The following is a 22,022-nucleotide window of genomic DNA, read 5'->3' as shown; positions in this document are numbered from 1 at the left end:
CGGAGGAAGTTCACCCAAAGGAACTTTGAGTGACTGTGTGGTTTCTCTGAGGACAAATGTCCCGAAGCCAGGCAAAGAGACTTTGGAATAAAGAGGAAGCAGAGAAAGTAGGGCTGAAGTTATGGAAATGAACAAAGTAAGGGAAGGGGAAAGAAAACATAGGTGGTTTGTGAAAGGGAGGAGAATGACTGAGGAGAAGCAAGGAAAGGAGAAGTGGGTGAGTATGGGAAAGCTCAAGGCCTGGCAGGAATGAACTTTGTGGCTGGAGCACAAAAGTGCCACAAAGATGCTGAGGGTTACCCCTATGTAACCAGCTCACAGATGATTCAGCCTAGGAAGAGACCACTGACCTAGCAGTGTGAAAGGGGGTAAGGCAGCTCTAGGGGGATGGTCTGCAAGTTTCCATCTTAATCAGGCTTTCATTTGGACAAGGCTGATTTGATGAGGGTACTTCTGAATGGAGGTGCATCATCTGGCCAGGATGATGCCAACAAGACACCAGTCACTGAAAGGGTACTGACTCTGACAGAGCAGATGTTCAGTTTTCTTTCTATGCTAGCTTTATTAAACCCTTTCTCCACCACCAGGGTGTAAAACTGGAGCAGCAGAAAGTATGTTTGTTTCAGACTCACTAAATCACTTCTTCAGCAAGGCTACAGATCACACATCTGCAGACAATGCTGGATGCCGTGCAGCTGAGACTGCTCAGCCTGAGCACAGCACTGGGCTTCCCTGCAAACGTCCTGCAGAGGATGGAGGGTTTGGAGTGTTTCTCAGTGGAGATGACTAGTGGGCAGGGCAGGGAGCAGGGAGGGGGTTGTTAGCGGTAAAGTCTCACCTTCTGTGCCCCTGAGAAGGCGTGGTAGTAACATGAAACATAGGTCATAATGGCCTTCTCATCCGGCCTTAGCGTGCCTATAATATCTGTACAGAGAAGGAAAAGAGGTTGAAAGGATAAAGTAAGAAGCAGCACATAGAATAAAACAAAACAGTCATGGGTGGCGTGAGAGAGGGGGAGAAAACTTCCCATCATGCATTGCAGGACAGGCCAAACAGATTTCCATGCGGAGAGCTGGGAATTCGGATCAGAAGGTGGCTAGCAGTGTTGGCTCTGTGGCTCAAAGGGGCACCCTGTCCCCCTCCCCCCAAATCCAGGAGGTTCCTGAGCTGAGGATCTGGGCTCTGCACCTGCACAGCTGCAGTTTGAGGGCCTGGCCCCATGATAGAAATAGATTGTTTGAAGGTTTAATGTCTATGCTTGAGGCCTTTCTGTATGCTGAGGAGCTAGAGATCAGAGCCTTCCTACGCAGTGCACTTCCTACACAGTATTCACTCTGCTTCAACATGCACTGTGTGTTCCTATGGCATTGAAGTACAGACGGCTGTTTGGTTTTGGTAAGAGATGTTTACAAGGTTTCACCCACAAAATATTTTCCTTAAGTGACTCTGTTACCGACAGGAAAATTGCTAAACCAAACACAGCAAGGATTCAACTGCCCAATCTCTGGCATGGTTGGGGAGAAACAAGAAAAACAAAATGAATAAACAAAACCAGGCATCTCAATCCTGATAAGCAATGCTCTGTTTGCAAAATCACCACAAAAGGCCTCATCAGACAAGCTTTGTAAGCCCCAGATGAACTGGGACTGAATTTGTGGCAAAACTTGAGAAAGCAGCAGGTTTAGATCTTGAAGCAAAGGTGTGGGAAACTGCAGTATATGTAAGATAAAAGATAAAGCTTTGGGTATTCACTGGACCCTTCATAAAAGCCCTAAGTCAACTCTGGACCTCCATCTTTGAAAAAAGAAAAAAAAAGTAAATAAATATCAGCACTGTTATCAGTGGGCACAGGCTGTAGTGTCTGTTGAGCAGAACAACTTATGTGCTCTCCATCACTGTGATACCAGGCATGCTAGCTCAGATTTCCCAGGCTACCCTCCCTGGAACAGGGGGTGCAGGTCCTTGGCTGATGAGGCAGCAGTCAGGAAAGCAAACAGAGTAGGCAGAGCTCCCTGCTCCATAGGATCTGCGTGCATGCCAAGGTGCTGGCATACAGAAGGGCTGCTACCAAGTAACATTGACTGTAGGGAAATAGGACTCCCGGCTCCCTTGCCCCAGTGTATGATGTTTGGGGCACCACTTTGAACCAACAGCCAACTCTACCAAAACATAATAATAAAGATGCCCGTAGCTAGAGAGGAGAGAGAAAAAGAAAAAAAGGTTTGGACATTAGCAACGGCACCAGGTGTGCTCTGTGGAGGGATCTTGGGATCCTGTGATACCTTCTGGGCTCCTGAGAAGGCGTGGTAGAAGCTAGAAACATAGGTCATGATGGCCTTCTCGTCAGGACGGGCAGTTCCAACAATGTCTGTCAAAAAAAACCTCACGTTAAGAGCATAATCAACTGATGAGAGGAAAGCAAAGGAGAGGGAGAACCACAACTGTCCAGGAGGCCTGCTGCGGGGTATATGCTTGTTACAGCAACTCTGAGGGGCTTCCCAGCCTTCCCCAGATGTATCTCAGAAGCCAGGATCACTCTCTTGGCTCCCCTCCCTCATGACAAAATTGCTTCCAGGGTCTGGTCAGGCTAATGGGACCATATGTCAGCACATATCACGTCAGAACGCATCTCTGTCCTGACCATGTTCCTGTGAACGATGGGCTGAATCAATCCAAACTAAAAACAGGTTGACTGGTATTTATAGATGTGTCATGCTGCAATTTCTCCATGCGGTTCTTCAGGGAAGATCCTTCTTCCCTTCCCTGTCCCCCCGCCTCCATTTCAACACACTGATGGCTTGAATTTCAAAATGCCCTCTCATTAGTTTCAAGGGAAACTCAACACCTCCTGAGATCAGTATTGTAGAATTGAAAGATTGCATATTATCTCCACTCTGTTGGGGAGGAGAGTCACCAGGACAGATAAATGGGAGCTCCTGCAAGGGATCCTCTTCATCACTGTTAGCTTTGCTGAGATCTGAAGCTATAACCGCTTATTTTGGGGGTGGTTCTATTCCCTACAGAGTGGCAGGAAACACTCAAACGTAATCTGCTCCAGAAACCTCATGACGTTTTGTGCCCTTGACATGACGAGTGCAGGGAAAGCAAGACTCATCCTGAGGGACAGAAAATCCTGCCTCAGAAGAATGAACATGAACATACTAGTTACCCAAATACAGGTTAACAGAGTTCAGCTATCCTACCTCCACCTTCCCCCCTTGTTCCTCACTTTCCTTTATCTAACAAAAGCTTTTAACTGCTTCTGCTGCACAAACCACGCCTGAAATATAGCTTGTACCACTGAAGCCAGCTGGCTTTGGGCAGGCAGCCACTGTACCAGTGAACTATTTCAGGCTGTTGTTTGCACTCTTAGAGTTACTGTATTCCAAGCCCACTGTCAAGCTGGTCCCCACAAGGCTCTGAAATGTAATTCTTGCTGTCCCAGTGGCCTCAGGGAAGCAGTCACACTAAGTAGGAAAAGCATCTCTGAAAAACATGGATTTCTGCCTTGGTCTCCAGATCCAGTCAGTGAGGGATCTTTGTGCCCAATACTTCTGAGTAGTCAAGAAGAAGCAGTTTATAATACCAGGCATGGGGGAAGAGTGGCCTATAAGAATTAAGAGAAAGTAACAGAACTGTTCTTGCTGAGTCTGCTCTCCATATCTGCCTCACTCTCAAAGATAAAAAAAAATCACCACATCCCCTAAAGGAAGGTCACCAGCAATGCCAGAAAGAGCCCAGAATATAAATTCTGGAGCAAAGGGAACACAGTCCAATGCTGTACATTTTCTCAGTATTAAGCCTGGTTCTTGAAAGGGAACACTAGTCAGCAATGGACATAGCCAGGCGTTACTCCTCTCTGCCTAGTGTGTCAGCCCCAGGTTAAGATCTCCACACCGGACTCAGAAGATTGAGGGGCACAGAAGGAAGAAGGAAGCAGAACATGTGATTAATTATTTCATTGTCATTTTTTCCTATACATTTTGTACATGGTGATGGAGGGAGCATTCAGAGGTTAGTGAATTCTTATATAATACAAGTCCACCTAGAAGAAGTGGGAAATTTCTTGAGAAAAAGCAAGTTAGAAGCCATTGGGTTCTACTTTACCTTCTGCATCCAGCATTTTTGGGATATCCAGATATTTCTCAGCCACATCAAAGGCTGTGTTTAGGTTAGTGAGAGGATCATCCTGGAAAAGAAACAAAGAGCCAAAGCATCAGCATCAATGTGCAACAAGGTACATAGCATTTCTCAAAACAGAGCAATTTTGCCTGATTTGACTCACGTTAACCTAGCTGTGCTGACAAAATTATACAAAAATTCTTATATAATAGGATGAAATAATTAGTTTCCTTCTAAAAGCAGAGCCTGGAGACTCATGAGATGATAATAACATATAATCTATGCATTTGCAACAAGAAGGAATAATGCATTTTGTTTTGAACCTAGTTTAAAACAGCACTATTAGTTTCACATCACATTGATAGTAAACAGCCGTATCTCACATTTATATCTTAGGCTTACATTAGGTATGCAACTTCCATTTCAAAGAACTGCAGAGCATTATATCTGTTAGTACATCTAAGCAATACTGAAATAGCAACAACATCTGGAATGGGTGCTGTCCTTAGCTAATGTACAGTTTTTTGAACACCAGTTGCGTGGGAGGAAGAGAAATGTTTTAACAAATCTCTACAAAATAAATATATAAAAGTTCCCTTTTTGTATAAGTATTGGTTTTCCTCCTAGGCACTGCACAGGACTTGCCATCTACTTCGTATGTTTCTATTTCTTTATATATAAACCTTCTGCTGTGGCAGGATGCACTTCAGATACAGACATCAATACACAGTAATCAAATCCTAAACAAAATAAGTGTGAGTCATGTCACAAAGGTAACTAGATTTTAAAGAGCCAAAGAAGAGAATTTGAAAGGCAGACGTCAGCAGAAAGTCCTCTGCAAACTGTTTACAGCATTCAAACATGATGGTAAGCAACCAGATGCCTACTGACCAGTATGAGAGCCCTCATACAAGCCTGACTCCATAACTGTTCAGGACTTTCACTGGAGCACCTATGGTGGTAAGATTTTGCTACTCTGTGAAAATATTCTATATTCCTGTATATCCACAATAGTTAGTTATTCTGTAGGATCAGTCCATTTCACTGAGGTGAAATGACATTAGCACTACCAGTTTCTACTGTTGAGACAGGTGGCTTCTGTTGGAGGAGAGGCTGTGCACAAACTACTAGTGTTTAGTCACTGTGTTTGCTAAGAGGCTTTCAGAAGAGAGGAAGGATGGTGTCCCTCTCTCCATATTCTTATCTGTGATGTCTATGCTGAGATCTGCCTTAAAAATTAGAAGATGGAGTGAAATTGTTTCCCCTTTTTTCTAGACTGGCATCCATGTCCTATTTCTTTTCTATTTAAGAGCATGTGCCTTTGCTTACTGCACTGAGCTAGGAGATTTAGCTTTGCACAAACTTTAATCAATAGGCAATCTCCCTTGGACCCATCCAGCAGGAAAGATGAAGTTAGATGGGCTCAGGCAGAGGGGGTGTATAGACAGGCAGAAAGGTTCCTTTATGGCACTGGTCATTATGCAGCCCTCATAGCTAGGAAGCAGCTGTTCTGGAAAGCAGTTTCTTGCAGGAGTTCCACAGGCATGAACACATGTACAAAATTGGCATCCTCTATCAAGATCATGTTCCTTTGGATGAATATCTCCAGTGGACAGCAACACTTTGCCTACCAAGGTAAATCACACATAGAGGCTATCAAAATAGACACTACTGGTGATCCATATTTAGTCCACTGGAACAAGTCAATATTAAGTGAGGAAATGTTGCATGGACCACACCACAATGAAAGTGGCAGCTGTCACACTTGTTAACAGACCCCTATCTCAGCACAAAATAGTGTTTTGTCCCTATATGGTACACTTCCAGTGGTTACTACAAGAGGTATTTCCAAATCCACCTCTTCAAAGCTTAGCAGTGGTGCAGGGGATTTTAACTATCTTCTAATTGCCCTATACAATGGAATTACAGAGACTGGCACAAGTTCAACTTCAGCCTACTTCTCTCCTGTGTCTGCTGTGGAAAAACCCTTAAAAAGCCCTAAGTGTAACCAAATGCCTCACCTCAGAAGCTGAGATTAGCTGGTATATAACATGCTTGTTCACTACGTGTAGACAGGACTTCAGCTCCATTTAGCCTTAGAAGAAGAAAAAGTAGCAGCCTGTCGTGCAAGTGCAGGAGCATCCAGAAATCCCAAATGGCTGTTCCCTTGCCAACTCTCCCCTATTCTATGTGCCATTTTTTACTTCTGTAGGAACACCACCACTATTTAATTTCAAGCCATGCTGACAGTAAACACCATGGCATTACTAACCAACGATAGCCTAGTATTAACACAGACCCTTCCTTGGCACAGATCCATCTGATCGAGCTGTCTGAAGAGCAGTCAGAGCTAGCGGCCTCTCCTGGAGGAAAGGGAGGGGCGAATTCACTGCAGATAGCTTTCCTATCAGTTTACAAGGAACACCGCCAGGAGCATTGTAGCCAAAGGTTAAAAAGAAGCTGTAAGCTGAAAGTCGGGAGAGGTTTCCTGCTGGGAAAATTTACTGGCTTAGACGCTCCCAAAGGAAGGTCTGGAAGTCTTAGTATATGGGAAACTTAACAGTCACCTAGACATAGGCAGCAGACTTCTATTTTCTACGTAAGAAAGATGTGTGATGAAGCAGTCGTTAGGGGAATGAAGCTGAAGATGGTGCTACTACAAGCAAGCTACCTAGGCCCAAAACTAGCTGACAGATGAGCAAAGAGCTAAGCCTGAGCAGGGCCCTAGCTACAATTACTTTCAGAAATAAGTGCTACAGGAAGAGCAGTCTTTTCAAAAGGAAGAAAAACACTTCTGCTGATGCAGGTCAATCCACAATGCAGAAACATACCTGCACTCCTGGAAGGCACTGACTAACATCAATTCCACCCTAGCTAGCTAGGAGAGGGCAGCCCAGCCTCGTAGGCTATGTCCATACCTCAGTAATACAAACTTGGAGCAATGCAATCTATCCATGCATTCTTCAGGAAACTACAAATGGTACAAGACACAATAGCTCATCTCTCCCATGAGAACAACCTGCCTGTCCTCCAAATGCTACTGGTTCCTGTAATTTCACTTGCCAGGCTTTCAGGCCTGCTTCTTCTATTTAAGGTACTTACTCTGGCCTTGGCAGACATGAGATTGACTGAACCTTCAGGGCATGGAAACAGCTTCACCCTTCATGCACAACAGGGTGGCTCATTACAAAGATGAAGCTTCTCTGTGTAAGAGATGGTTTCTCTGGGGGCCTGTCCAAGACTAGAACAGGGTTTCGGCTCCTACGTACTTTCTCCAAACTCCCCTGCTTTCAGTTCCATCTCATCACACACCAGTTAATCCTTATTTCAAATCCCCAATTACAATTGACTCCCCATGGAAAAGGGAGAAAAGTTAAGAATGGCCCGGCAGCCCCAAACCTTGCAGTGCAGCACTCCAACACTGTGATTGTGGGTATGCTTTGGGAACCCAAAGGCAACAAAGCAGAACAAAAGCCAAGGCATCTGTCCCCAGTTCTTTCCACATTCACATGCACATCCAAGAACAGCACTGACTGATATGAGGTTCTGCAGAGTTGCCCCAGTTCCCAATTGCTATGTGAATATAGAAATGGGAGACACGCAAAGAGGAGCAATAACTTGCTAGGCTCCGGCTGGGCCAACCATGAGGAAAGCTGTAGTTTTTCCATGCAAGAATTACATTGTTTTAATGGTGGCAGAGAGCAAACCTGCCCAGAACAGATGCCTACCTGGCATGTAGTCTGCTTTTGCTGACTAAAGACTCTACCACAGCTCCTCCTCTTTCACCACAACCCTAACTCACATGGGGGAAACTTCTTTCTTCCAGCTAGCTCTAAGTCCTCGCAGCACACAATGTTGCCATGGCAATTATTGCAGTGTCACATAAAAAAAAATCTTCTATTAGCTAGCAATCAGGATAGGAGTTGGAGGGGGAGGGAAGCTGAGAGAAAGAAAGCAGTTACTATATCTACCAGAGCTAAAGACTCTAGGAAAAAAAATCCAACTAGTACAATCCATGTTTTCAGGAGCATCTGGAATAAATGCATCCAACACAACAGTACAAAGCTCACAGGGACCACATTTCTATATGGATTGCATTATATGAGGGGGTGTTTGAGCCATCAGTCAACCTTTGTGCTGGATGAAAAGATCTTAGATGTGGTTTGCAGCTGAGCTAAGGATAGGAGTAGAAGGAGGAAGGGAAGCCCGATCTGCACATCTTTCACATGCAGACCTTGGGCTGAATGTCAAGATCTTACCTACAGTGACCTGAACAATAGCAGATAGACCTGCACTGCATAAACATCATCTAACCAAACAAGTGGCTCTGATATCAGGGAATTACTGATATCAGACTGAGTTGACTTGAACCTTTTATTTTGGGGCCTGGTCTATACAAGCAAGTTGGCAGGTATAACAACTTCAGCTAGATACTGTGTGTGGGAAGAGAATTATGCTTTCTTCACTAATATAACTACACTAGAAAAAAGAGCTAGGAACAAAAACTCAAGACAAAACTGTGCTAACAAACGAATCTGCTGACTTCGGGGGGAAGACACACAGCTACACTGGCTACCTTTTGCTAGCATACACTGCCAAAGCAGGGTTGGCAGCATAGACACAGCCTCTGTGAAGCAATAAAATACACTAAGACTGCACAAAAATGCTGCCCAAACAGGAGGTACAACGCAGATCTCTTGATGGCTTAGACTGGCTGATGTTCACACCTCTCTCTTACATATTTGCATGTGTGTATACATAGAAACACACACACGCAACACCGCCAAAGGCTCAGACACAAACTGAGATGCCATTAATCACTCACTAGAGTGAGTGGGTGGAAGAGACTTGCATGTGGCCCTCTAATCTACCATCCACTGTGATGGCTGTTTCTCAGCAGCTTTCCTCACATCTTCCTCTGGAAGATAAAATTCTCTGGCAGAGCCAGAGGAAGATTCAAAAACTTTCTTTTTTTTTGAGGAGAAGAGGGAGAGGGGAAGTAGGCTCCAAGGAGAAGGGCAAGGATCAGCTGAGTTGAGCTAATGGGGAAGAAAGAAGGAATATAGGAGGAAACACATGACAGAAATAGTCCAGGCAAATACTGTGTTTAGGAAGGTGCCAAATTTGTACATGCTACAAATGTGTTTGAAAGAGCTAGCATGACAAAGATAATTTTGCTTCAGCACACACCAACTACCAAAGTTAAAGCTAGGCTCTGAGGTAAGTTCTTCCTAGATATTAACTCAAGAGAGTGTACTTTAGCTGTGGTAGAATTATCAAATGCACATTTAATCTTATGCTTTTAGAGCAATCTCGGCAGAACAACAATAAAAAGGATATAGCAAGAGTCAGAAGGCTGCAGGAGGGCAGAGGGAATCTCATAAAGGATACAATCAAAGGCAAGTGGATAGGGGAGCACAAAGGAAGCTGGTTCCCTTAGCCTTACTCCAAGGAGTGCAAATCTCTTCCCATCTACACTGATTTTTGATAGGATAATCACCCTCTCTTTCACCTTGAAAAGTCTGCAGGCAAAATGATCAGATAACTTTCTTTTTCTTCCCCTTACCCCAGTTTTGCTTCAGTTTGGCTTAGGGCTTTGCTTGTAACGGGGAGCACTGTAGTATTTTCCCAGCTCCGTTTTTCAGACAAACATTGCCTAGCTGCTTTTATTTTCCCAATAGTAGCCTCTGAAAATGTAGTTAGCTCTGACCATTCCTTTTTTTATTGCTGCTGTTTATGTAAACAGATAGTCTCTCCCCACAGTTAATTCATCATGTGCTCACTCCAGATACTAAAATTGATCAGATAATATATTTAACTGCTCTGCAAGACAGTAAAGACCTAAAAGGTTATTGAAAAGAGCATCAGGCATCATACAATTAATTGTCTCAAAGTTGCAGGCTAATTTGATTAACTCGTTTGCAGGTTGTCTATTTGCACAGTCATCCAAGAGGCCAGATCTATTAGCGATGGAGTTTTATGTTTATTTCTCTAGCTAGCATCTAGCACTTACACCCTTTATAATATCCAGCTCATGAAATCAGATGGTCAAACTTCAAGTGTATTAGCCTCAGTAGTAACAGCACATGAGTTATGCCCTTGGTGACATTTCACTCTACAGGTGTGCATGGATATAGCAAAGTAAAATCTAAGCAGACTGTTCTGCTGAGAATATGCAAGTTGGATGAGAATCCAGCTTGCTCTACCGTTGCCCTGCTGGGTCAGGACACTGCTGGCAACACGAAGCACTAAACACTTATTCTGGTCATTTGCTTAGCAATCTTCTGGAGTAGCTAGATAACATGTTACCAGTAACAATTTTTAAGATAAAGCTAAGTGTTGTGGTAAATGTTTTTCTGGCACTTAATATCTACATGCTAAGAAAAAGCTGGTACTGCCGATGGCTCAATGCTAAGCAGGAAGCATGCGACAAGTATCCAGTGAGGGCACATACATCCACCCCACTGAGCTTTTGCACTTGAACACCAGTAACGTGTTTCCATCCAGCTCTACCCAGAAACGTTAAGTCCAATTTGTCTGGCTAGTCTATTATATTAGTATAGTTAGCCTCACATTTGACGTTATTGAATTTACCAGCTTTTGCTCATCAGCTAGGATTGGAGCACATGTAGTTCATATTATCAACATACCACAGACACCTCTTGTGAGCTAGAAAGCAAGGCAGTCTGAAAGCAGGGAAAAGCAGGCAGGCAGCTCATTAAGTTCAGGGTTAATGAATCCTGAATGTACTGATTCATCTCCCCTTCCTTCTCCCCGACCGAGCAACTACCAGCTTGAGCTCAAGTTCTCCAGTTATCTGTTTGTCAAGCTAATTCTTCTCCCTCTCCACTTCCATGGACCCCAAGCATCTGCTCTGACAAATAAATTGTGTTGTACCTTTCGTAGCTTCCCATAGTCAATGAGCTCTGGACGGTGTCTGTGAATTAAAGCGCAGAAACCAAGGCCGTCCTTCCAACTGTAAGAGAGACAGAAAACAGCACAATGAACAGTGCTCAGCTAGGAAGACACACGATGACGGGCAGGAGCATGAAGAAGGGCACCAAGACACCGGGATGATTAATTCTGGTTTAGCAACAGTGCTTCTCCAAGTGTTGGGAAGGAGGCATGTCTTCTATCTGCATTAGACATCAACAAAAATCCCTTTCAAGCCACAAAAAAATCCACCATAATTAGGACTTGATCTCTGCATTGCCACCTCTTATATGCCAGTTCTCAGTGCTGAACTGTTACCATTGTATGGAGCACACAAGGACAGGTGCAGAGCTCAGAACTGAAAAAAGATATAGATAAATGCCCTAAAGGAAGAACAAGTGTAGGCCTTAGGGGAAAGGCAGATGGAGGAGAAGGGCAATATACAAGCCACTGTTCTGCCTCCCAACCTGCTCTAGACCTGTGGGCAGAAGCAGAACCAGAATTCCTCATTCTGATTAGCAGGACTGTTTCCTACCATCTATCAAATCTAAAAACTTCATTAACCTAATTTGGGATGTGAAGCACTGGTGCTCTTGATTTGCTTAGAGGCACTTGTGCAGATTCAGATACCTCAAACTTCAGCCAAGCCCATAGCTAGGTCCACTATAAGATTGGCCGGCACGGATGCAACTTAAGCTCTCAAAAAGTGCTTTACATCCACATGGTTCATACAGTTCTCCAAGATGTGCCAGAAAAGCACCGTTATGCTGAATCTACACTAGAACATCTGTCAGTTTAGAAATATTAATTAGAAAAGCAATCAACTAGAGCAAGAAAACCTCTCATCCTTTCCCAACACTGCTATACTACAAAGTTCCTGGTGCAGCCCTTATTTCAGGCCTCCTGAAATATTCTGAGTTTTCAAAGAGCAAAAACTGTCTTGCTTAGCTTGCAGCACATATGCTACTCTCAGAGGGCTTAATGATCTAAAGAACTTTGCAAAAGCAGCAATTGTAACCACAATAAGTAATTGCAATGTAGGTACTTGGATCCTCTTGTAAGCTCTGCCTTTAACTTCTGTGTCTCTCTGGACTACTTTGTTACTGTGTAACGTGCATCTCCGTTTCCTTGGGAGGTCTGTCAGGCGCATTGTTGAATATGCCAAGAGACATACAAAAATAACACAGATTGTAAAGCTAAGTTCTTGCCTGTAACTCACCTGATATGGAAGTTCTGGATGTTTACATTTTTGTAGGGGGCTGTCTTCCTCTGACACCATAACAAAAGTCCTTCTTTAGCAGATGTCTCTAGAGAAATAAAGAATGCACATCAATTAACCCATTTTCTTAGAAATCAAGAGTCTCCCAAGCGTATGCTAGAAAAACATGATCAACTCCTCTTTGGTAGGAACAGCACTGAATTGCATCTTAACTAACTTCCTTTGTCAGAAAATTCCTTGTCTGGAAGATTCTACTGGGAGAGTTTTGTTACTGTTACTTTCTTAATGAGATTCTGTAACAAGCAGATGGCCTTTTCAGGATTACAGAGGAAAGCTTTATAGGACTTGTAAAAGAAAGGCCCATTTTCAATGCTAGTCCCTCAGTCAGCCTACAAGGAATGCAATAGAATCCAACATCAAAGTTGGTTTTCATGCTTATCCATCTTTTTGAGATGCTCTTAAATGTTCTTCCAAGAAAAAGATGTGAAAAACTCTTCTCAGTGTATATGAACCAAGCATAAACTGGTTAGAAACATCAATGAGACCAGAGGGCAGCTTGGGAATGGTTAGTTTCCTAGGATCTTCCAGTGAATCATCCAACAGCACATCCTGCACCTTTTAAGTGGCAAAGCCACGTGGTTACCCCAGTTGTTCATACTTGAACAGAGGCTGGAAAGAACTGAAATTTACCTTCGACTGAGATATCCTGAATGGCAAAACGAAGGATGATGGTCCATATCATTCCAAGAGTCATTTTAACATTGCCATCCACGATTTCTAGGGGAGAGAGGGAGAAAGAAGGAATAGAAGACATCAAATTACAAGCACAAACCCTGGAAGAAAAGCAGCATTGGGAAGCTTTCTCCTTTGCAGATGAGAGAACTGGAATTCCAGCTGAAGACTGCTCCTCCCTGCCTCCCCCGATGCTCTGCTGCTGCAACACAGTCTTGCCCAGTAGTACTCAGTAATCACAATGATTCTCCCACAATATACTACGGAGTGTAAACAGACACTGATGATCCAAACAGGAATAAGACATCAATTTAGGTCAGCATAATTCCCCAGAGGGGCCTAAAAATACCTTGTTCAGGTTCCATATCTATCACTTTAGAAGCAGTATAAGCCAAATTGGGAAAAAGAAAAGCCTTCCACCCTTACTCTGACATGTGTCTTTTCTGAGTTACACCTGTAAAATTGCCCCAGCAGTATACACCAGTAAAATTACAGCAGTATAACCAGTGAGACTTCCCAATGCAGATAAGCTCTGACAGCTGTTTTTGTGGTGTGAAAAAGATACCACCAAGAAATATCAACATTTCATTTTCAAAGAAGCCTAAATACAGATCCCCAGACTGCCTGTGTAGTACTCTTCAATCATATAATTGCCAGAAGACACAAAAGAGCATTCCTCAGAGTACATGCATCATGCTTGAAGGGGAAGCAAAAGCTCATGCTGATGAGCCTGAGCAGATCATAAACTAAGATGTCATACAGATTGTACTTTTTTGCTCACTGGACTCTGTGATATAAATCAGCAAGGGTCAACAACTCAGAGGATTTAGGAAGCAACCACTTGCCCGTGTGAGGAAAGATCTGTTTAGGATGGGAGATAAAGGTTCTGGAGGGGAGACGCTGGCCCAGAAAGGACTTTCCACTGTGTATAGATTAGCACCAAACATTTAAAATGGCGTAGCCAACAGCTGGGTCTCAAGCTCTGACCCTCAGCATGTACAAAAATTCTGCACAGGCTATATGTACACATTATAGTATTTATAATCTTCACTTTTTTGAAAAGTGAAACCAACCTAGTTGTCTTCTCCAACTCATTATCTGGCAGTTTCCTGCATAGTGAAAGGATGTTTCACAAACTGACAAATTACAAAGATATTTTCAGTAAGAAAAGTGTTAAAATTAACCTACTGTTTGGTGTTAGAATAGCTCAAAGCATAACAAGGCTACCAGAAACTATTTTTGTGCTCATGAAGACACCCCAGTGTCACTGCCTCCATAGAGCTGCCCAGCAACACATCTCACTCTGGGGCGAGGAGAAATTTGCACCATAGGCAACTGCCATCTCTCTGGATTCTTACAATATTTTCTCTTTAAGTCTTTAAAAGAAGTTTGTTCACATAGGAAAAATTTTCAAAATATGAACTTCAGAATCTTCAAAACCAATGGAGAAGTATCATGCACTCTAATTACATTGTTTCAGAAACATTGTTCATCCAGCCTAAATTCTTGGACATTTAGTGGTACATGTGGTGCAACTTCCAATGTAAACTAGAAGGATAATCCCTGTTTTGCTTTGACATACATCTGCATGAGGGATTTGCAGATTTAAAAGGTATAGAACAAGACATGCCACCTTGTTCAACTCCACCAAACCCCCGTATCCACCCTTCTGCACACTTAAACTTCTTGGTGGAGACATCAGTTTGCTCAGAATTAAAAAAACATCCTACTCTTCAATACAGGTCAAAAGAATTACAGGTACTGTTTGTAAATGCCTAATTCATTTCTGGCATGAAAAAGCTATTTTTGCCTGTTGACAGTTTTTTCACAAATTAATTTTTTAGAGATATTTTGGGGACAGGACGTTGTCTTCTGGGCTGATGTAAGAAAATGTTGTGAGGGCAAGTATATTCAGCTCTGCACTGTTTGCATTCTCAACCCCTTCAGTAAAGCACCACAACCAACTTAAAGGAAAATCCTTATTACCGTTACAAATACCTGACGTACCACAGCTAAAGTATAAAAGAAAGCATCAGTGTTTTCAGTTTATTTTGTTCATTAGATAGATCTTTGTGGGGATTTTCAAAAAGCCAAAAATAAACCAGGACAAAAAGCAACAAACAATGTTTGTAAAAACCACAGCAGTTGGTAGGAGGACCCTAGGGTATATTTAAGATCTGGAACCAAATTTATTTTAATGGACTAGATTAAAATCTGATGGCAATATTTTAAAGCTGAAAGTACTTTATGAACACTAATAAATCAATCAGTGAGCTGAAACAGGTAATTAACATTACCGTTTCATGGATTTTAATTGGAAATAAAGGTCAAGATACTTACATAAAACCAGATGGCGTTAAGTGGCTAATATGGCATTAGAACTCAGCGCTATGCTCTAGTCATGTTCTCAAATTCCAGTTTTATCAAGTTAGCCAGTGGAGTTAAGATGGAAAGTATTTCTTCTTCTTCGCTAGCCCTCTTCATTACATCGCTCGTTTTAAAAAGCACGTGCACCCTGCTCCCTTGCCTGATCCTTCCTTGGCACTGCACCAAAGCTGCTCTGGAAGAAGTCCAAAAGATTTCCACCACTTCATCTCTACAAATCACTTTATTTTTTCTTGACAAAGGGAAAACCCACCACCTACCAAGCAGACACTGATGTCAGTGAGATTAGGGAATGATCCATCCCAGGATGGCAGATTTAATCAACCATACCATCCCCACTTTTTTTCTTCCTTTTTTTTCCTTTCAAAGGGAGTTGACAAAACTGTTACTCTTCGTTAGAAGTAGGCAAGCATATTTTCATTTCAAGAGCTAAAAACTCCCCCTGGCAACCTGATTACAAAATCTACCGGCTTGGTCAGAAAGCCCATAAGCTCTTTGGCCCTTGCTCACTTGCTTTTCCATCCTTACATTCCCCACCGCAAGCTCCTTTTACTTTAGGATTCCTTCACTGCCCTTCAGCTGGTGCCAGTTTCTTCCTAATATAGTGGAATATGGCCACAGAGCAAAAGTGAAATAAAGGTTTGCATGACGCCTCGTGCTTCCTGGTTATAATTTCTGTGGAGTTCCTTTCTCTTCATAAATAATTTGGGCATAACACTACTAAGCTAGAGCAATCTAATGCTTGTTCAATTAAAGAGGCTGTGTTTGTTCCCTGCTGATGAAAGTAACACTCAGTAATGTGAGAACAGTTCACACATGATATTAAAAGGCTAATAATCAGACAGGGTCTTCTGCCTGATTGCTTTCTAAGTGCTCTTCCTAGGCAGGACTTCTGCAAGCATTCGCTACACTTCCCCCACCAACAGTGGCTGTTGTTCTGAACAGCAGCAGCAAGTACATGTTATTAATGTGATTTACATTCAACATGGGGGTGGATCAATTGCAGGCTAAAGCTGATGAGGCTTTTGGTAACCACTGGAAGGAAATTTTTTGCATCACTGAATATGCTTCCACCCAACTCTCATTATTGTACCAAATACCACTAACAAAATATGCAAAAATTACAGTGCTCTCTTCCATTTGTTTGACAGCCAATTAAGGGCCTAACAAATAATCAGTCCTTAAGAGCAAGACTGGCTTGCTACATAGATGTGGCTTTCAAAATACCATCACCTTTTCCAAATGCATATACTAATAACCCAGATTTGAAAAACGCAAAAAGGACCAAGCTTTCTTCTCCACCCCCAGCCTAGGCACTTAGAAGCAGAATCAATGCTACGGAAACTGTTTTCCATCCTCGCTATTTCTGAGTTGCCCATGAAGGCACACCCTCTCTTTACCCCATGCAGAGAAGGAGTTGCAGGGTATGAATAACTGGCAGGACAATGTTACGATCTGGGAACTAAGAACACCCAACACCATTTACTCAGCAAGACACAGGACATCAAGGGTGATAAAAATAAAAGCTGTCCTGCATTTTGTTTATCCTAACAAAAACCAAATAAAGCAAGATGAGCATCCAAGTCCAGGTCTTGAGAAAGCCTGTTGCTCCTGATTGTCCAGTCAGACCTAGGACAGATTGCTGGCATCGATGATGGGGGTTTACACGTACCAGTTCCCCAACTGTGAGTGGGCAGAAGATGGGTACAAATGTAATGCTATATTTCACTCACTGACATGTACAGACCTTATTTTCCCCACTTGCTACCGTGAGATTTACACTTGCCCTGCCTGGTGGGTCAGAGTGTTTTACTCAGATGGGATGTCTGGAATTGTTGAAATCTCTATGCTTTATTTTTCCTTTCACTTGCACATGTGAAAATACAGACCAGTTCATGCAAAGGTATCTTTATGCTGAAATGAGCCACATCTAAGAAAACAGTAACTTTCTACACAGATTAGAGGTGCAAATAAAACAGTCTTAGGGTCAAATACCAGCCTAGTCAAAATGTTAAATCCCAGGAGTGTTTGACTCTAGTATGTAATCTATTATATCAAAAGAAGGCTCCTGAAATGTCAGATGAGAGAGATACTTAAGAGCAGATGAAGAACCATTTGAAGCTGCAACAGGCTAGACCCCTCCTTGATAGAGATTTACACAGCTACTGTGTACCACAACTGCTTCAACCCGATGGACTCTGGCTAAATCATTTGTAAAGGTTGAGAGCAATGCTGTAGGTTGTTAATAGTCAAAGATTGTTGTAAAAAGCGGCTCTTGCTGCTTATTCTGTTTGCTTAGTTCACGCTCCATTTAATGTGGACATGGAACATGTCCCGCGCTCATGCTGTCTGTAGGAAGTCTGCTTCAACTCTGGTTCTTGTTCACTGGGACGAGGCTGCAAAGTCTGTCTTCCAAACAGCAAAGAGGGATCTTTATTTGATGAAATGTGAGAGAAATGCCATGGAAACATTTCTGCTGACTTTAACTCTGATTAAATAGAATGTTTCACAAGGCTTAAGTTGACCTGAGTCTCCACTTGGGATTCTTTCTGCAGCTTACTTTGTCAGGAAGAGGTAGAAAACTATTCATTTTAACCACAAAAAGAAAGCAGAACACTGATGGCCAATGACATCTGTCTAATGCATACAAAGAAATACAGCTGGGCTGCAGATCCTTTGTACACCACTCTGTGCTGCCTGGCAGCTGCCTTGGGACAGAGCAGGCTGCCTCAAGATGAGGAGTGCACTGCCCTGGCCAGTAACACTGCACTGCCACTGGACTGTGGTTTCCCCATGGTAGAAAGCAAGCTGGACAACTTCCTAACTCAGTCCCACCTGCCTGAGACATTTACTGCTCATTTTCTCGGCGCAGTGTTTTGATGGCTTCATTGGCTTTTATTTTCTACTTTGCTGCTGTGTGATGGCTTTTTAAAAACTTAAAGCCCTTAAAATTCATGCTCCAAGAAGGTTCATAACCCCTTCAATGGAAAGAGTTACTGCCATGACATGCAAAGTAGAGGTCCATTTTTAAAGCTAACGTATACTATACATCCAGTGCTTTGATGGAGCAGGCGGAAGCCCCTACAGCTTATGTTTCCTGCTGACAACCAGTGGCCTGGGCTCAGTCTCAGTGCATAGACAGGTGCTGGGGTGAGGGTGGAGTAAGAACAGGCATTTCATGTCCATTCTGGGATCACACTAGGCGCCCCAAGCATGCATCAAAGCACAGCTTGATCTCTCTGAATAAAAATCAAAGCTACCTTGGTCAGAACTTTTGGTGCCTTGTTATCTTTCTCCTCTGAAATCAGAGGCTTGGACATATGGACCAAAGCAGAACTTAACACTGTCAGTCCCAAAGAAGACTTTTTGCCTCCTACCTCCTTTCACACTAAGGAGCTGCTGCCAGTCACAGGGCTCTCCACCTATGCTACCTGTCAGCAGTAGTCAGTTAGTGACTGCATCAAATGTCTCCAGAGCTTCCTGAGAAAGATCTCTCTTGACCATCAAAAGCAAAGCCATTGACTCGATCTGTTAAGATGCAAATCTTGGTGGTGTAAATAAACTCATATTGGTTTGGGGGTGACAACAGCATCAGTCACTGTTCTAGTCTAGTCTAGAGCTGTGAATGCAAGTGGCTGTCAGCACACACCTCTTTGGAAGAAAAAACTGCAAAAGAAGAATGTGTTTGCAGCCAAAGCAAGGGAGCAGGTAGTTCAGGGGATATGAATGCAAGAGCTTATAAAATCTGCCACAAGAAATCTGTAATTAAAAAAAAAATTCTTGCTGGATTACTGGGCTCAGATTTCCCAAATGGTTCACTGACTCAGCACAGGAGCAGTTGTAGTGTGCAATCTTGGGGGTGGTACAGGGATGGGAATGAGTGGCTGGGGGCTGTAAGCATATGTTTGTGAAAAACTTGTGGAAAAACACTGAAATTGGTGCTCTGGACTGTTTGTATGGACCAACATTACTGATGCCTTTCTATACAGACCAGACTCTATCATTGCATTTGTGTTAATGGTAGGAGATAGTTCTGGTATATCATGTGCAGTTCCACAGCAGCTTAGACCAATGTTAATGAGGGCTGCTGTAGCTCCATCCCTGTCCATATGCTCCTACCAATCCTGGAGGTCAGGCAATGAGTCAGTTCAGAGAGCTGCTTTGATGGAAAATTAATTAAAAATAAATAAACAAACAAATTAGTAAGAAACTCAGTTTCCAGCCCAATCATCTACAAGAACTGGCTCACCAGGTAGTTGCATGGGCATGAGGAAAAAGGAGGGTCAGGAATATTTGGCAGGGAAGGTGAGGATCACTTTAGGCTGATCTAAATCATGGCTCCTATTGCAAACTGCACCTCAGCCCATTTCAGAACAGGTTAACTGCTATGAATCAGTAACAACTGAATAACTGGACCATGGAGACCACTGGGAACAGACCCTTTCACTTGCAAATGATTTTTAAGGGCTGTGAGGGTATAGTCACAGCTGACTCAGGAGCAGAGAATGAAAGAGAAGAATCCAGCAGAGGGTGTGGAAAAGGCAACCTAGTACCAGAGAAACCAGAACCAGGAGAAAAAGGGACCAGACAATGGAAGACAATGGCTTTTACATATGCTCTAGACTCTGAGAAGGATGCTACCCAAGATCCAAATGACAGCAGGAGCTGTCAATTCTTAAGGCAGGAGACCTCTGGCTCCAGGTCCAGCCTCCAGTTTGAAAGGGTCCCATATAGGTGTGGACTGCTGAATTGGATACTGACTTTCTGTAATGGTGCAGAATAACCTTACACGTGCGATGATTTGTGCTACATAAACAGTGCTAGCTTCAAATTGTTCCAAAGTCTCCCTAAGTTTAAAGTTGAGGTAAAGGTCTAGGAAAAGCGAACGTAAGTGCCTGCAGAAACTAAGGTATCCTGCCTGGCCTGACACATAACAAGTGGACCACAGGATGGGCCCATGTGTTGGAGATGTCCCCAGGAGCGTGCTGGAAAAGGCCAAACCTGGGGACAGCATGCAGACACTGCTCTAACTTCCTGGGCTAAGAACAGGCAGGGCTCAGCCTTTCCAGAGGAAGGCTAATCCAGAACTGATTTCCTGACTCTGTCACAAGTTCCCATGGAGAAACCATGGATTTCCATCTGCAAGATGGAGATAACAAACCTCCCTCATTTTCCACGGTCACCATAAAGACAAACCCAGAGATACCAGAGAAGCAGAGTGCCTCCCCAGGAACAGTGACAACATTATTCCATAGGCAGGATTCAGACACAGGCCCAGAGCACATGAAAACAGGTGTCAGGAAAATGTAACCCAGATGAGATGACAAGTTGCTTAGGTTTATAAAAGTCAGAGCAAATGGAATAACCTGCAAGCCCTTCTGGGTCTTGGGGGACATGTCTGCAAAACACCATCTTTTCTAGAAAGACGAAAATCCTGCACCAACTCCCTGCTGTCTGCACAATCCGCAAGTTTGTCTTGAGGGCATCTCTGGTGCAGCCCACAACAAACCCTGCACAAGGGTACACGTGCTTCCAGCCAGATTGCCCAGGTTTCTGGGGTGCATGACAAGAAGCCTGGAAGCCCTGAGATCTGGAACCTCCAGGATCCTTGACCGGTACTGGGGACTACCCTCAGCCCTGACCCATGGGGTGTCTTACGGCAACAGGGGATCTTTCCCAGCAGCTCTGCAGCATACTAAATGCAAGCAGCTGCTCTGCTTCGATTGAGAATTTTCTTTATTCAGGAAAGAAACATTCCAACAAATTTGTTTCTACCACTTCTCAACATTGTCTGTAACTCATGAGAACCAGGAAAAAAACAGGAGGAATCTGATCAATATAGCCCAACTGGGAATCAGGCTTGGCAGCATGGTGTGAAGGTGGGATTTAAATTTCTAGCAAAGACCTAATGTGTTCTCTTTTTCTCCACAGCTTAAGGACATGGCAGAGCTAGGAAGGCACAAAGGAAACCGGCAGGCAGAGATGAGAGGAAGGCAATGATAAGTGCAGCTTGGGCCCAGACAAATCAGCTGGTTTCTTTACCTTCTGCTCCAATAGATACTAGTTTGACTCCTTTGCTGGCAATGAAATCCAAGGCCTTGTTCACGTTGGAGATTTTATGCACTCGCATCTTGCCTCTTTCAGGCTTAGCCAAACGTTCACCTGAGAAAAGAGAAAAAAGAAGTATTAGAAAATAATCCTGAACCTTTTCCTGATGGGGGTTTCCCTGGTCTGGTGGCTCCCACTGCTCAGCCAGGCAGAGGGTAGACTTTCCTGAATCTTTTCTTGATGGCGAATGCAGGATGGTCACACTTACTCTAAAGTATCCTCAGAAAGAAACAGATAGAAAATTATCTTTTTGTTGTATCCTAGGCAATTTAATAACTGAGGCACTGCAGTGGAATTAACCCCTGTACCATTAAACACAGATAACAGTGCTTTGAAATGACACGGACCTCACCTTCTCACAAAGACAGGTGAGGAGCTGATCTCCAGCATTTACAACAGGGCACTTACAAAGCAAATTCCTTCCCCCTAGGAACTCCCTATTGTCAAATAATTATGATGACCTCCTATCGTCTTTTTTTCCCCCAGATAGGATGCAGACCTCATTCCTCAGTGCATAGCCTTT

At 43.3% G+C, this 22,022-nt stretch overlaps 1 protein-coding gene across 2 annotated transcripts in view; it reads right to left on the bottom strand.

The window, feature by feature from the left end:
* The window catches only part of ACTN1 (actinin alpha 1), a 94,668-nt gene that overhangs the window by 23,393 nt on the left and 49,253 nt on the right, over positions 1–22,022 (bottom strand). For both annotated transcript variants that reach the window (XM_067296558.1, XM_067296559.1), the window contains exons 3-8: positions 21,434–21,553; positions 12,965–13,051; positions 12,275–12,362; positions 11,020–11,098; positions 4,108–4,189; positions 2,283–2,368 (exon numbers count right to left, since the gene is read on the bottom strand). In XM_067296558.1, the coding sequence (XP_067152659.1) occupies positions 2,283–2,368; positions 4,108–4,189; positions 11,020–11,098; positions 12,275–12,362; positions 12,965–13,051; positions 21,434–21,553 (542 nt within the window). The remainder of the gene's footprint in view (positions 1–2,282; positions 2,369–4,107; positions 4,190–11,019; positions 11,099–12,274; positions 12,363–12,964; positions 13,052–21,433; positions 21,554–22,022) is intronic.

Source organism: Apteryx mantelli, chromosome 4, assembly GCF_036417845.1.
Source record: "Apteryx mantelli isolate bAptMan1 chromosome 4, bAptMan1.hap1, whole genome shotgun sequence".
Taxonomy (NCBI): Eukaryota; Metazoa; Chordata; class Aves; order Apterygiformes; family Apterygidae; genus Apteryx; species Apteryx mantelli.
The sequence above is the reverse complement of the archived record's forward strand: the minus strand, read 5'-3'. Positions and strand labels throughout refer to the sequence as shown.